At 34.6% G+C, this 12,591-nt stretch overlaps 2 protein-coding genes and 1 pseudogene across 2 annotated transcripts; all 3 read left to right on the forward strand.

The window, feature by feature from the left end:
* Positions 1 to 777: 777 nt before the first annotated feature.
* Positions 778 to 3,621, forward strand: LOC114763086 (receptor-like protein 9DC3). The gene is made up of 2 exons (XM_028952686.1): positions 778 to 888; positions 2,368 to 3,621. The coding sequence occupies exons 1-2, from the start codon at positions 778 to 780 to the stop codon at positions 3,619 to 3,621; spliced, it is 1,365 nt and encodes a 454-aa protein (XP_028808519.1).
* Positions 3,374 to 4,889, forward strand: LOC114763085 (receptor-like protein 54; annotated as a pseudogene).
* Positions 4,890 to 7,880: 2,991 nt separating this feature from the next.
* Positions 7,881 to 11,666, forward strand: LOC114763080 (BTB/POZ domain-containing protein At5g48800-like). Its single transcript, XM_028952677.1, has 5 exons — positions 7,881 to 7,997; positions 8,084 to 8,428; positions 9,365 to 9,431; positions 9,517 to 10,683; positions 10,968 to 11,666. Exons 2-5 carry the CDS (start codon positions 8,361 to 8,363, stop codon positions 11,502 to 11,504), a joined length of 1,839 nt encoding a protein of 612 aa, XP_028808510.1. The 5' UTR covers positions 7,881 to 7,997; positions 8,084 to 8,360; the 3' UTR covers positions 11,505 to 11,666.
* The last annotated feature ends 925 nt before the right edge of the window (positions 11,667 to 12,591 follow it).

Consider the following 12,591-nt stretch of genomic DNA (forward strand, 5'->3'; position numbering starts at 1 on the left):
CATTTTATGAAGCAACGCATGTGCTTCATCAAACACCCTCTTTACAAAGTCCATCAATCACAGTAGTATATGCATGAGCATTTAGAGGAAGACCTTTGGCCAACAAATATTGAAAAATATCTACTGCAGTATTTAGTCTACTGCCTTTGATCAAACCATCAATTGGTGTAGCGCACGTGATCACATCAGGCAAAATACCATGATTGAAAATTTGTGACAATAATGTAATTGCCTCGTCAAGTCGTTGGCTTTTGCACAATCCATCTAATAAGATACTATAAGTAATTATATTGGGGAGACAATCACTGTCATGCATCATATAAATAAGATCTTAAACATATGAAATTCTCCCTGATTTGAGACAGCCATCAATTAGAGTATTGTAAATTACAGTATCAGGTACAACATTTTCTACCCGCATTTCTTTAAAAAGATTCATGGCTTTATCCACCTTTTTAATCTTACAATACCCATTGATCAAGATGCTATAGGCAATAATTGTAGGTTCCAACCCACTTTTGAGCATCTTATCAAATACTTTGCTTGCCTCATTAACATTATTAGTCAAGCAATAGCCATCCATCAAAGAAGTGAAAACCTTAACATAAGGTTTCTGATCAAACTTCATCATCTTACCAAGCAAAGCTTGACTCATGCTGTAAAAACCATAGATTAGAGAGTTATATGTGACAATTTCAGGAGATATTCCTTGATCAAGCATTTCATAATACAAATCTCGTGCCTCAATTAAAAGTTCACTTTTACAGAGGCCCATCAATGATCGTGTTGTACATGATTGTGTCAGGCTTAATTCCCAATCCCTCCATATTCCGGAGCAATTTAACGGCTGATCTTGTTTTTCCTGACTTGCATAGTCCATTGATCAAGGTGTTATAAGTGACTACCATGTCCACCAAGAGGTTGGGGCTACATAACTTTTTTTTTCTTTAATCATGTCATAGTGTATTTGTTTTATAACTTAAGACAGATACTACCCTTTTTTTTGAGCAAAAAGATAGATACTTCTTTAAAATTGCGTGTTTTTTAAAATAATAATAATTTTTATTTCATTGCTTTATCTCCTATAAATTCTTAATTTTTTTTAGAAGATCGAATGTGTAATAGATTGTGAAAGAAAATATATGTTTTGACTCAAATATGATAAGTTGTCAAGATTTTTTTTTTTGGTAATATAAATTATTTAATGATTATTAAAATGTGCATATTTTACATCAAATAACATAACAGCTATTCTAAAAGTTGATTTCACAGCTATACCATCCAAGTACAACTTGTTTTATGGTTTAGTCAATATCTTTGAATAATCAAAATTGTTATGAATACAATCCATTACAAAAAGCCTGGAATAGACCAAAAACCACAATGTATAATTCAACTCTACCACTCTACTTGGACATTTGAGAGTGCAAATCGCCATGACTAATAGGGAACTTCATGCATCTACAAATAGCCGAATAAAATCTATCTTCACTACCTCAAGTCCTTCAATCTTTCTTCACTTGGCTAATATTGTCTTTTGACTAGCAATGGCGTCTTTTCTCATCAAAATTATTTCTTTTACGGTTATTTAATATCTGATACTCCCTCTAATTCTTTTTATAGAGCATTCTCAACTAATTTTTACGTATTAAAGAATGTCAATCAAAGTATTAAATCTGTTTGCAATTGATAATTTTTTTCAAGTTTACCCCATCTTAGATGACGTAGATGGATGAACACAGAGTTCGGTGAGCTTTTTAACACTAAATGTTAATTATTAACAAGAGTAAAATTAGAAAGTAGCAACTAATGAGTCGGTTACTGAGTTATGTTTAGGACCAAAAATTAATATTCAAATATTGTTGGGCTTATATATTTAATTCTCTTAAGACGTATTCTTTCCATGATAAAGTTTTCACCGTATACCCCAATCTAGTCAGCAACAGTATTTCTACAAAAGCAATTGCATATAATCTTTAGCATGCACACAATCTTCAACACACAAGGACAACAAGATTGCCATGTGTTTTGACATTTTTGATCCCTTCGTCAACCCACACCACTGAATTTGGACAGTTGAGGGATGCCATTGCCATAACTGATACGGAACTTGACTAGCAGATAAAAACAAATGTAGATAAATACGTATCAAATAACATGTGTGTTGACATTTATGCACAAAACGCCGATATCTCTTGTACATAAAACCTTACTGGTGTGCTTCATTTTTCATATATCTCTGAATTCTAGTTTTGAGCTCCAGTTTTGTATATGGGACTGTCTTGGTTCCTTAGTAAATCAATGTTTAATCTTCCTCTTTATTTTCTATTCACATTCACAGTCATTAATTGTTTTGTTTTTGTGCAGCCTGCACCGTGTCATCAAGCTGAAAGTTCTGCTTTGCTGCAACTTAAGAAAAGATTTGCCATCACTAAGTTTGCTTCTCAAAGTTCTCTCAGTTATACTAAAACAAATTCTTGGAATTCAAGCTCAGACTGCTGCTCATGGCTTGGCGTGAAATGTGATGAGCAAACAGGTCATGTGATTGGCCTTGACATTAGCAGCAGTCAGATTTATGGTTCTATTGAGTCTAATAGTACTCTCTTTCAGCTTTCCCAACTTGAAAAACTTAACCTTTCTGATAATCACTTTAATTACTCTCATATCCCATCAAGCTTTGCCCATCTTTCAAGGCTTACCCATTTGGACCTTTCTGGGTCCAAATTTTCTGGAGAAATCCCAGAAGAGATTTCACAACTATCCAACTTGTTGGTTCTTGATTTGTGCTGTAACTATGATGCCTTATCTCCTCCAACAAATCTGCTGCATTTCAAGCAGCAAAACCTGGGAAACGTAGTTCAAAACTTAACTAATTTGCAAGTACTTTCTCTTGGCTATGTTAATATGTCGTCTCCAATACCTAGTGCACTCACCAATCTGTCTTCTTTGGAATACCTTTGTCTGCTCAGTACTGGAGTATATGGCGAATTTCCCATAGGAATATTTCTTCTTCCAAATTTGGAGTATCTCAATGTGGGAGCGAATCAGGGTCTCTCTGGGTATTTGCCTGAGTTTCACTCTAGCATACCCTTGCAGTTTTTAACACTCCGAAGTGCTGGCTTCCGAAGGAATCTACCTGGTTCAATTGGAAACCTCACTAGGCTCATTTATTTGGATCTTGGATATAACCAATTCAAGGGAAATCTACCTTCTTCCTTGTTAAATATCACCCAGTTATCTTATCTGGATGTTTCAGGCAACAAGCTTCACGGGAAAATACCACTCTCAATTTTCTCACTAGAGAATCTTAGCTATATGGATCTGAGAGGAAATCACTTGTCTGGGCAATTAGAACTTGGCATGTTTCTCTGGAGCTTCAAGATGCTATCCGTTCTCTGTTTGTCATATAACAATCTGTCATTGATTATCAAGCCAAGTGCATTCAATGCAAGTCTTGCCATGAATATTACAACATTATTTTTGGCTTCTTGCAGCATGAACGAGTTTCCAGAAATTCTGAAAGACCAGGACCAGCTGGAAGAACTTGACCTGTCAAACAATAAAATAAAGGGTACCCTCCCAAGCTGGATATATAGAAAAGAAAACCTCTGGGTATTATGACTTTCTAACAACTTTTTTGTTGGAGAAATTCCACCATTGATCTGCAATCTGAAATAACTTGAGTTCCTCGAATTATCGTATAACAATTTAAGTGGTAACATTCCACCATGTTTAGGAACTTTCAGCAGAAAGTTGCAAACACTCAAGCTGGGGAACAACAAGTTTTATGGTTTCATTCCTCAAACATTCATGAAAGGAAGTGCCATCAAGTTGATTGATCTTAGCCAAAACAATTTACAGGGTCAGATGCCTGAAACATTGAGCAATTGTAGAATGTTAGAGTATCTTGATGTCAGCAACAACCAAATCAATGGTTCTTTTCCTTTCTGGTTGGGAAATCTACCTGAGTTGAAAGTCCTTGTGCTACGTTCTAACAAGTTTTCTGGAGTTATAAGCTCCCCAAGAACTTGCACATTTCCCAAGCTGCACGTCATTGATCTTTCTCAAAATGATTTCTCAGGAAACTTTCCCTCAGAGTTACTTGAGGACTGGGCATCCATGAGAGCTTCTGCCGCGAATCACCTCAAGTATGAGCCATGGTATCACTATTACAAGCAAACAGAAAGCTACTGGGGCTTCACTTACCCTTAGTCCTTCACAATTTTCAACAAAGGAAAACTCATGGTCTATGAGAAGCTCCAACAACTGTACTTCTTTATAGCCATCGATCTCTCAAGCAACAAGCTTAATGGAGAAATTCCAGATAACATTGGAGACTTGAAGGGGCTTGTTTTGCTCAGTCTGTCTAATAACTTGTTCACTGGACGTATTCCATCTTCTCTGGGAAAGTTATCTCAACTTGAGGCATTAGACCTTTCCCACAACAATTTAACAGGGAAGATCCCTCAAGAACTTACAGAACTCAACTTCCTTGAATTCCTCAATGTGTCCTACAACCATCTGTCTGGTCCAATACCTCAAAACCCTCAGTTTGACACATTCGAGAGCAATTCATTCGAGGGGAACCAAGGATTATGCGGGGTGCAATTGTTGAAGGAATGTGAAGATCATCGTGGAGAGCGTGTGATTACTCCCCCTTCAGAAGATGATGAGTACCTCTTCGAATATGACTGGAAGATAGTTGTGATCGGATATGGAGGTGGACTTGCTTTTGGAATAGCTATGGGAAGCACTTTTATTCCAGAGAAGTGGGCATTTCTTGTCCTTAAAAGATTCCATATAAGAAGACTTTATAGGAGATATTGACAGACAAAAATTATGCAGTTTGCTTATTGCTGCACTGAGTGGTGTTTGTAGAAGTTTCTTTATAAGTTTCTTCATGTTTGTAAAAATCATCTTGATCTTTCTTTTTTGTCAATGTTGCTTGCTATATAAGTTATATAAAAAATGAGATGAACTATATTGTACAATATATATTGAAGTGAACCGCAGCTGCGGTAGAATGTATGAATTCCTTGTTTATAACAATAATTGTTACTGGAATCTTGTCAGCATTAATTTATCATCTAGGTTCACAATGCAACATGTGATTATAATAAATTGTTCCAATAATTAAATGACAGATTCGTGGACTCAACAGTTTATGGCTTGTTCCGAATGATTTATATTTCTCAATCGTGATTTACGATAAATACGTAAAAAGAATTTTGTCACAACTTATAAAAGCCTATAGCCATATTCTGAGGTCGTTAATCCTGTCCTTTGTTGCCTGTATATTGACGGCTTGTCATGTATTTTTATGAGCTCATTCGCTTGGCCTCTCTTGGAATTGTTGCTCTTAAATTCACTTTTTCCATTTTTGGCTGATCATACTGCTGGAATTAAATGATTAACGATTTGCTTCTACTATTTTTATAAGTTGATTTTATGTAATTAATGATATCTGCTGTCTTCTTCTTAGCAAGTTGAATGGCTTCCTTTTGATCATTTATCGTTTTAATATATTGCCAACAAAAAATGGTTAAGTTAGTAAGGATTTAACCCATAATCCACAATATTATAAATTTAAATTTTGTCATTAACTTGAGAATCTTATTGGTAGGTGATGAATCTGTCTATAAGTTAAAAAAAAAAATTCAAATATCATTAGAATATAAAGAAGTGAAAAACTAATGTCCTAACCAACTTAAGTCGATACATCAGCAGTTGTAGCTTGGGCTTTCATTTCTGTGTTAGGAGTTTGATTCTCAGCTTTTAAGTATGAAGCAGATCCAATTGTGATTGATCCTGATCAACTCTTAGGGATTAATATTAGCCTTATTACTATCAGCCAAAAAAATTAGGGATTAATATTAATTTATTCGGATTTGAATATTAATTTATGACATTTACTAGTATGTTTTTTAATTTCATACATAAAAATTAACAATTAAAAATACATTAATTTAATTATAATGAATTCCATATAATAGGACTCAAGGACTTAAACGAACCAATTTGAAAAATTTTCAACTTCTATAATGAGTGGTGCCATTTGTTTTTAAAAAAATATACGTAACAAATTGAAGCATTTAATTTAAAATACATAATAAAAATAATATATATAAATATTGTTGAGGAATGATAAACCGCAAATCAAAAAACCCTCTTTAACTTTTGTACCGGCTGGTCTTGTATTAGGAAGTCAAAGACAAAGATTGTTTATTTGACCTGACTGAAGTATAACTCTGGGCTATAGTTTATTATTAATACTACCCCTAGTCCTAATTATAAGATCTAGTTGACTAATTTGAGGAGATTAAGAAAATAAGTTAAGTTAATTATTTGTAATAAATAGGTGTTGTTTTTCCTAAAATATCTATGTTAATCAAGTGTGTTAGCCAGAACTTCTATTATTAAAAGGACTATCTTAAAAAAAATGCATAAATATTAAAAACAAGATGGATTGATGTATTATATTTAAAATCAAAATAAAAGTTAAACAAGATTTTATATTAAAGACCGGAGATACTATCCAATACGTTAAAAAGTGTAGACAGCAAAGCATTGGACTTTACGAGCACCTTAAAAATTCGCCCATGTTTTAATGCATTTTCTAGATACTCATGATGGAGAGCTCCGAATGGAGACAACATCACCATATAGACAATCATATGATCTAACTTTGTACCAAACATGATCAACCTGTCATTAAATGCTATTTTCCAATCTAAATTTTATTTAAAAACTTTATTTCCCTTTTTAAAAAAAAAAAACCATTTTTCAAATTCAGATTTCTTTAGTTGCCTAACTGATGAAGCGAGAAGATACATGTCTGCAAGCAATGCAAGCCGAGGTCCCGTTTAAATGGAAGAATTGCTAAAAAAATCATTCATTGCAAAATTTGTTACGCAGAAATACATTTCTTTATATGAATGTAATCTATCTTCAACTATGTGCAAAATGAAGGACATTTGTACACAACTAGAGATATGTTACATATAGTTGAAGAAGAGTTGCACTTATTAAAAATGAATTGTACCCGTTCAATAATTTGAGTCCCTAAGTACTTTTAAGCAATAAATTTTGTAATGGGAAAATTTTCAGCAATTTTCCCCATATAAGTTTCATTCTATTTCTATCCCTCCCCTTGCATGAGGAATCCAAATCTAACAATTGCTTACCATTCAAATAAATTAATAGGTTAAGATATAAATTTGTCCTGAAAGTTTTTACTATAAATTCGGAAGTCTTTTTAGATTAAATTTACCCTGAAAGTTTAAAATCATGGGTAACATTTTAACTATTAACATTAGCTTTTTAATCGTAAGGGGTAATATTGTTACGATTTTAAACTTCTAAAACAAATTTACTCTAAAAAAAAATTCCATGCTCCTGAGTGAAGACTTCCAGTACAAATGTGCATTTTAACCCTAAATTAATTTGCACATTGGAATGATTGTGATGAGATGATGAGCTTGCTTCTTCAATAAGTGATCAGAATTTTCAAACAGGGCCAAAATATCACTTCTTGATGAAGAATTATTGATGTTCATATAAGATGACTACTGCACATGTGCATGGCTTTTGTGTTCCCGCCAGCCCTACATGGTCACGCGCCACTGGTAAGGCTCTCAATCAAAAGACTTTGACTTGGACCCAAAACCCATTTTTTGTTTTCATCTTCGTGAAAGGAATGGTAGAAGATAGCTATTAGTGGAAGATATCATATCGTATCTGTGTAATTATTATTGTATGGGACCCCAATAGATACCCCACTTCATTAACTATAGCCAACTTCTTTAGTGTTCTTCCCAATTTTTGACGTTTCCTGCTTGCTATCTCTGTTTTCTTTCACGTGAAAAGGCATATAAATGACAGTGGCAAAAGGAATATTACCTTTTTTCCCATTCAATTTTAATTCACAGTTCCATTCTGATTATGTTATGGTGAATCTGAAACTATAAACTTTTATTTCCCATTTCTGGCTATGTTTGGTAACTACTTTTGTTCTTGTGTGTATCTTTGACTTTGTTGTTCCTGCTGTGATTTGCCTCTATATTTAGACTTGTAGACCTTGCAGTTTAAGAATTATGAAGTCTGAACAGATTGAAAGGGTGATTATCAAAAAAGCAAAGTATGACCCACAAGTGTGGCCCGTGGCTCTGGACAACTACAATCTATGGTTGAACACCACCTGTTTGATGAACGTGGGCAAAGAACTTCCCCAATATCGACATCGCCATTCGGGGTCTCTGTCTCTTTCTCTACTTCACTACCTTAAGCCCATCACTGCTATACTTTTTCTTATCCTCTGACATCTCATTTCAATATCATATTGCTGGGTTTTCTCATTCTTTATGGATCGTACTGACAAGCAGCAGCAGCTGTCCTTGGGAAAGAGTTCAAGGCATCGATGCAGTGAATGGTTTGTTTCATGATTTCTTAGTGCATTTGTTGCTTAATTTGCTTATGCCTTTTTCATTTTCTTTCTGTGAATAGTATTGTTTTGGGTAATTTTGACTATGTCTGGAAGCTGAACTTAGATCCTTATTCTTGCTGACAGCTTTGATACCATGGAACCGAAAATTGTAGATTTTGTGGTTGACTTTTATCATTGAACTTTCCAGGTTTTATTTCTGTTTTTTTCCTTCTTAAAACATTTTTATTGAGGGTTTAGTCTCTGTTTTTATTCATTGAGCTTCTGATATATATTTTCCTTCTTAAAGCACTTCTTTTTCTTTTTCTTTTTTTAAATAAAACATCTCTTTTCCCCCCTTTTCAATTCGTTGAGCTTCTGATATATATTTTCTAAACCTTCCAAATTCTAACATTCTTATGATGTAATGTAATTAGTCTCTGTTTCCAGTTTTCTTTATGGTGGCCAAGTGGTATTATATTGAACGGTCACTCTGTGGCTTGGCATGTATTGAACGGTGTTAGAAAAAGTGAGATGCCGCTATTTGAGTCTCAAATATAGGACTTGTAAGTAAAGGAATAAGCTAGGTGCATAATATTTGAACGCACATGAATTCTGTTGTAATTGATGTTAATGCGTTTTCTTTATACAATTTGCTTATAAGTTTGATGCCAGCAAGTGCTGAGTCACATCAAGATCTATTTTTTCTCCCTGAAAGCTTAACGATGTACTGGATTGTAGAAAAATGATACCCCATGTGTGGTAAACGTTTTGCTTGACTCTTTTGAATTTCAAAATACTGGATCATAGAAAAATGATACCCCATGTCAAGAAACTTATTGTTTATCAATGGATTCTTAAAATCTTGAGTTAGTCTTTATCTTCACAAGTTTATACCTGCAACAAGTTATTTCTTTTGAAGGATTAACTATTAACCATTTGTAGGATTTTCCGGGATGTACCGAGTGACATGACTATAGATGTGAGTGGAGTAACATTTTCTTTGCACAAGGCAAGTATCCATCTTGTTAACTTGAACTTACTTTTGTTCTGATCCCAAGCATGACGGTTCTGATTGTCCTTCTCTTTATATGAAGTTTCCTCTTGTCTCTAGAAGCGGGCGAATACGGAGCTTAGTTGCGGAACATAGAGATTCTGATATCTCAAGAGTTGAGCTTCTTAATTTACCAGGAGGAGCTGAGTCCTTTGAGCTGGCTGCAAAATTCTGCTACGGTATAAACTTCGAAATTACATCTAAAAATGTTGCTCAGCTCTGTTGTGTTTCTGATTACCTTGAAATGACTGAAGAATTCTCGAAAGACAACCTTGGCTCGAGGGCTGAGGAATATCTAGATAGCATTGTTTGCAAGAACCTTGAAATGTGTATTGAAGTCTTGCAACAATGTGAAAACCTACTCCCTCTTGCTGATGAACTAAAAATAGTTAACCGTTGCATAGAAGCCATAGCCTCAAAAGCTTGTGCAGAGCAAATAGCTTCTAGTTTCTCACGGCTAGAGTATAGCAGCTCAGGGAGGCTACACATGAGCAGGCAAGCCAAATGTGATGGTGACTGGTGGATAGAAGATCTTTCTGTTCTTCGCATTGACATGTATCAACGAGTCATAACTGCAATGAAATGTCGTGGGGTCCGGCCTGAGAGCATTGGTGCCTCCCTTGTAAGTTATGCTCAGAAAGAATTGACAAAGAAATCCAGCTTGTGGAATCCTTCTAGCCAGACTAAAGCTGATTCTGATTTAATTGATCATGAACAGCTTGTGGTTGAGACTATAGTAAGCCTTTTGCCAGTTGAGAAGCTTGCTGTTCCAATCACTTTCCTTTTTGGGCTTTTGAGAAGTGCAGTGATGCTTGATTGTGCTATTGCTTCCAGACTTGACCTAGAAAGAAGGATTGGATCACATCTTGATGTGGCCACTATTGATGACCTTCTTATTCCATCATTTAAGCATGAGGGTGACACCTTATTTGATGTAGACACAGTCCATAGAATTTTGTTAAACTTCTGTCAGCAGGATGATAGTGAAGATGATCTGGATGATGTTTCTGTTTTTGAATCCGATAGCCCTCCTTCTCCTTCACAAAAATCATTGGTTAAAGTGGCAAAATTAGTGGACAATTACCTTGCTGAAATTGCCCCTGATGCAAACCTGAAGCTTTTGAAGTTCATGGTCATTGCAGAAACCTTGCCAGCACATGCACGAACTGTTCATGATGGGTTATATCGAGCCATTGACATTTATTTGAAAGTATGTTTTGTCATCCTTCCTCGCATTTATGGGCACAAGATTTTTGCCAATCACATAGATGAATTTTCAGAGGGAAGAAATGGAGTGAGCCTGTTAGGAATGAACCCAATCCATTAGATTATTAGGTCTTTGGTTTCTTCAACTTAAAATTATCAGGTCTACAAACGGATTCTATACATCTTTCCTATAGTTCAATTCCATTTAACATAAGACTTTTTCTCACTCTTTACTCTCACTGGGCCCCTGACATCTCTGTTTTAATTCTTCTATCAATGTTTTCTCAGGCTCATCCAGGCTTGTCAGAGTTGGACAAGAAGAAGCTATGCAAATTGCTTGATTTCCAAAAGCTTTCACAAGAAGCTGGGGCTCATGCTGCACAAAATGAGCGCCTCCCTCTTCAGTCAATAGTACAAGTTCTTTACTTTGAGCAATTAAGGTTAAGAAATGCCTTGTGCTGCTCCTCTGTGGAAGATGACCCCAGGCCAATGCATCAGTCATGGCGCATGAGTAGTGGAGCACTAAGTGCAGCAATGTCTCCCCGGGACAATTATGCATCATTGAGACGAGAAAATCGTGAGTTAAAACTCGAGTTAGCTCGGTTAAGAATGAGATTAAATGATCTGGAGAGGGACCATGTGTTCTTGAAAAGGGATATGGCAAAGTCAGGTTCAAGAAAATTTATGAATTCCTTCTCAAGAAGGATCAGTAAGCTTAACTTCTTTGGACTTGTCTCTTCTAGAGGATCTAGTTCTCCTCCATCTAGGAATTCTCAGAGAATAGATTCAAAGGTGATTGAGAGAACCTGTGCTAGCACTGAGTAGGTATAGGTGCAACTATTGATTCTCACAATAATGCATTTGGATAAACACACACTAAAGAATGTAAATGTGTATCAGACTCACTTTCACTTTTCACAGAGATTCCCTCTTTTTATATTTTTTTTCTGAATACACTGATATTGATTCTGATTCGTAAACTGATTATTCTATTTGTTTTCTTGTTATGTTTTTCACCAAAATTACTATTCCTCCTCTCCTTAATATAAGATATATTTAACTAATTTGATTAGATTAAGAAAATTAGGTAAGTTAGTTAATTATAAGAAATTTGACATATTTTTCCTAATACACCATAATCATCTTCTTTAATATCTTCCCTTCCTCTTCTACTGATTATAGTTGAGGGAGTATCCATAGGGGTAATTTAGAAAAAATTAATAAATATGGAAAATAGGTCTCATAGTTAGAATCAAAATCAACTTAACAATTATGTCTTATATTAAGAACCGGAAGAATAATAGTCATGCTTGTGAAGGCAACTTATCAATTCATTTTTATGTTTACTTCTTTCTTTCGTGGTCACCTTGCATATTAGAAGTGACATTTGTTAGTATAAGGAGGTACCTTTCTTTGATTCAACTTCAGGTCTCTCGTGATGACTGCAACTGTTTTGTCTGATTATATATGTATGTGAGTATATCATAGAATGTTATGCTCAATTTACAGAACTTTATGAGTATTTAAATCAAGTGTAGATACCCTTAGTTTGAATACTACTTTTAGCTGAAATATATACTTTACTAATTGAAATAGAAATTATATGTCATCTTCTTTTAATCAAGTTTAAATTTAAATTGCACATTTTTAAAAAAAATTAAATATATATTTTAGCTTCAAGTTTTGAAAAATTTTCTCATATCAATTTGATGTGCCATGTTATTATTGCTTAACATTTATATGGCGAATTTGAAGAGGGAAAAAAATCACAAAAGACTTTTTTTTTTTACACTATCTCAAAAGACTTCTATAAATTATTCACAACAAAAAAGAATAGTCTCATCTCTATTTATTAAGATGGATTTGTTTCTATCTTGTCTCGTTTCATAAATGGCCTTATTTCGAGCCAAAT

Source organism: Neltuma alba, unplaced genomic scaffold (genome assembly GCF_004799145.2).
Source record: "Neltuma alba isolate B1F8T4 unplaced genomic scaffold, ASM479914v2 tig00011253_pilon, whole genome shotgun sequence".
NCBI classification, from domain to species: domain Eukaryota; kingdom Viridiplantae; phylum Streptophyta; class Magnoliopsida; order Fabales; family Fabaceae; genus Neltuma; species Neltuma alba.

What these genes read in the sequence shown, in the direction of transcription:
- LOC114763086 (XM_028952686.1), top strand. Translation starts at nt 778, where the DNA reads ATGATCGTGTTGTACATGATTGTGTCAGGCTTAATTCCCAATCCCTCC. An exon ending in TGCATAGTCCATTGATCAAG is followed by an intron (nt 889 to 2,367) that starts GTGTTATAAGTG and finishes GTTTTTGTGCAG; the next exon opens with CCTGCACCGTGTCATCAAGC.
- LOC114763080 (XM_028952677.1), top strand. Translation starts at nt 8,361, where the DNA reads ATGGATCGTACTGACAAGCAGCAGCAGCTGTCCTTGGGAAAGAGTTCA. An exon ending in AGGCATCGATGCAGTGAATG is followed by an intron (nt 8,429 to 9,364) that starts GTTTGTTTCATG and finishes AACCATTTGTAG; the next exon opens with GATTTTCCGGGATGTACCGA. An exon ending in TAACATTTTCTTTGCACAAG is followed by an intron (nt 9,432 to 9,516) that starts GCAAGTATCCAT and finishes CTTTATATGAAG; the next exon opens with TTTCCTCTTGTCTCTAGAAG.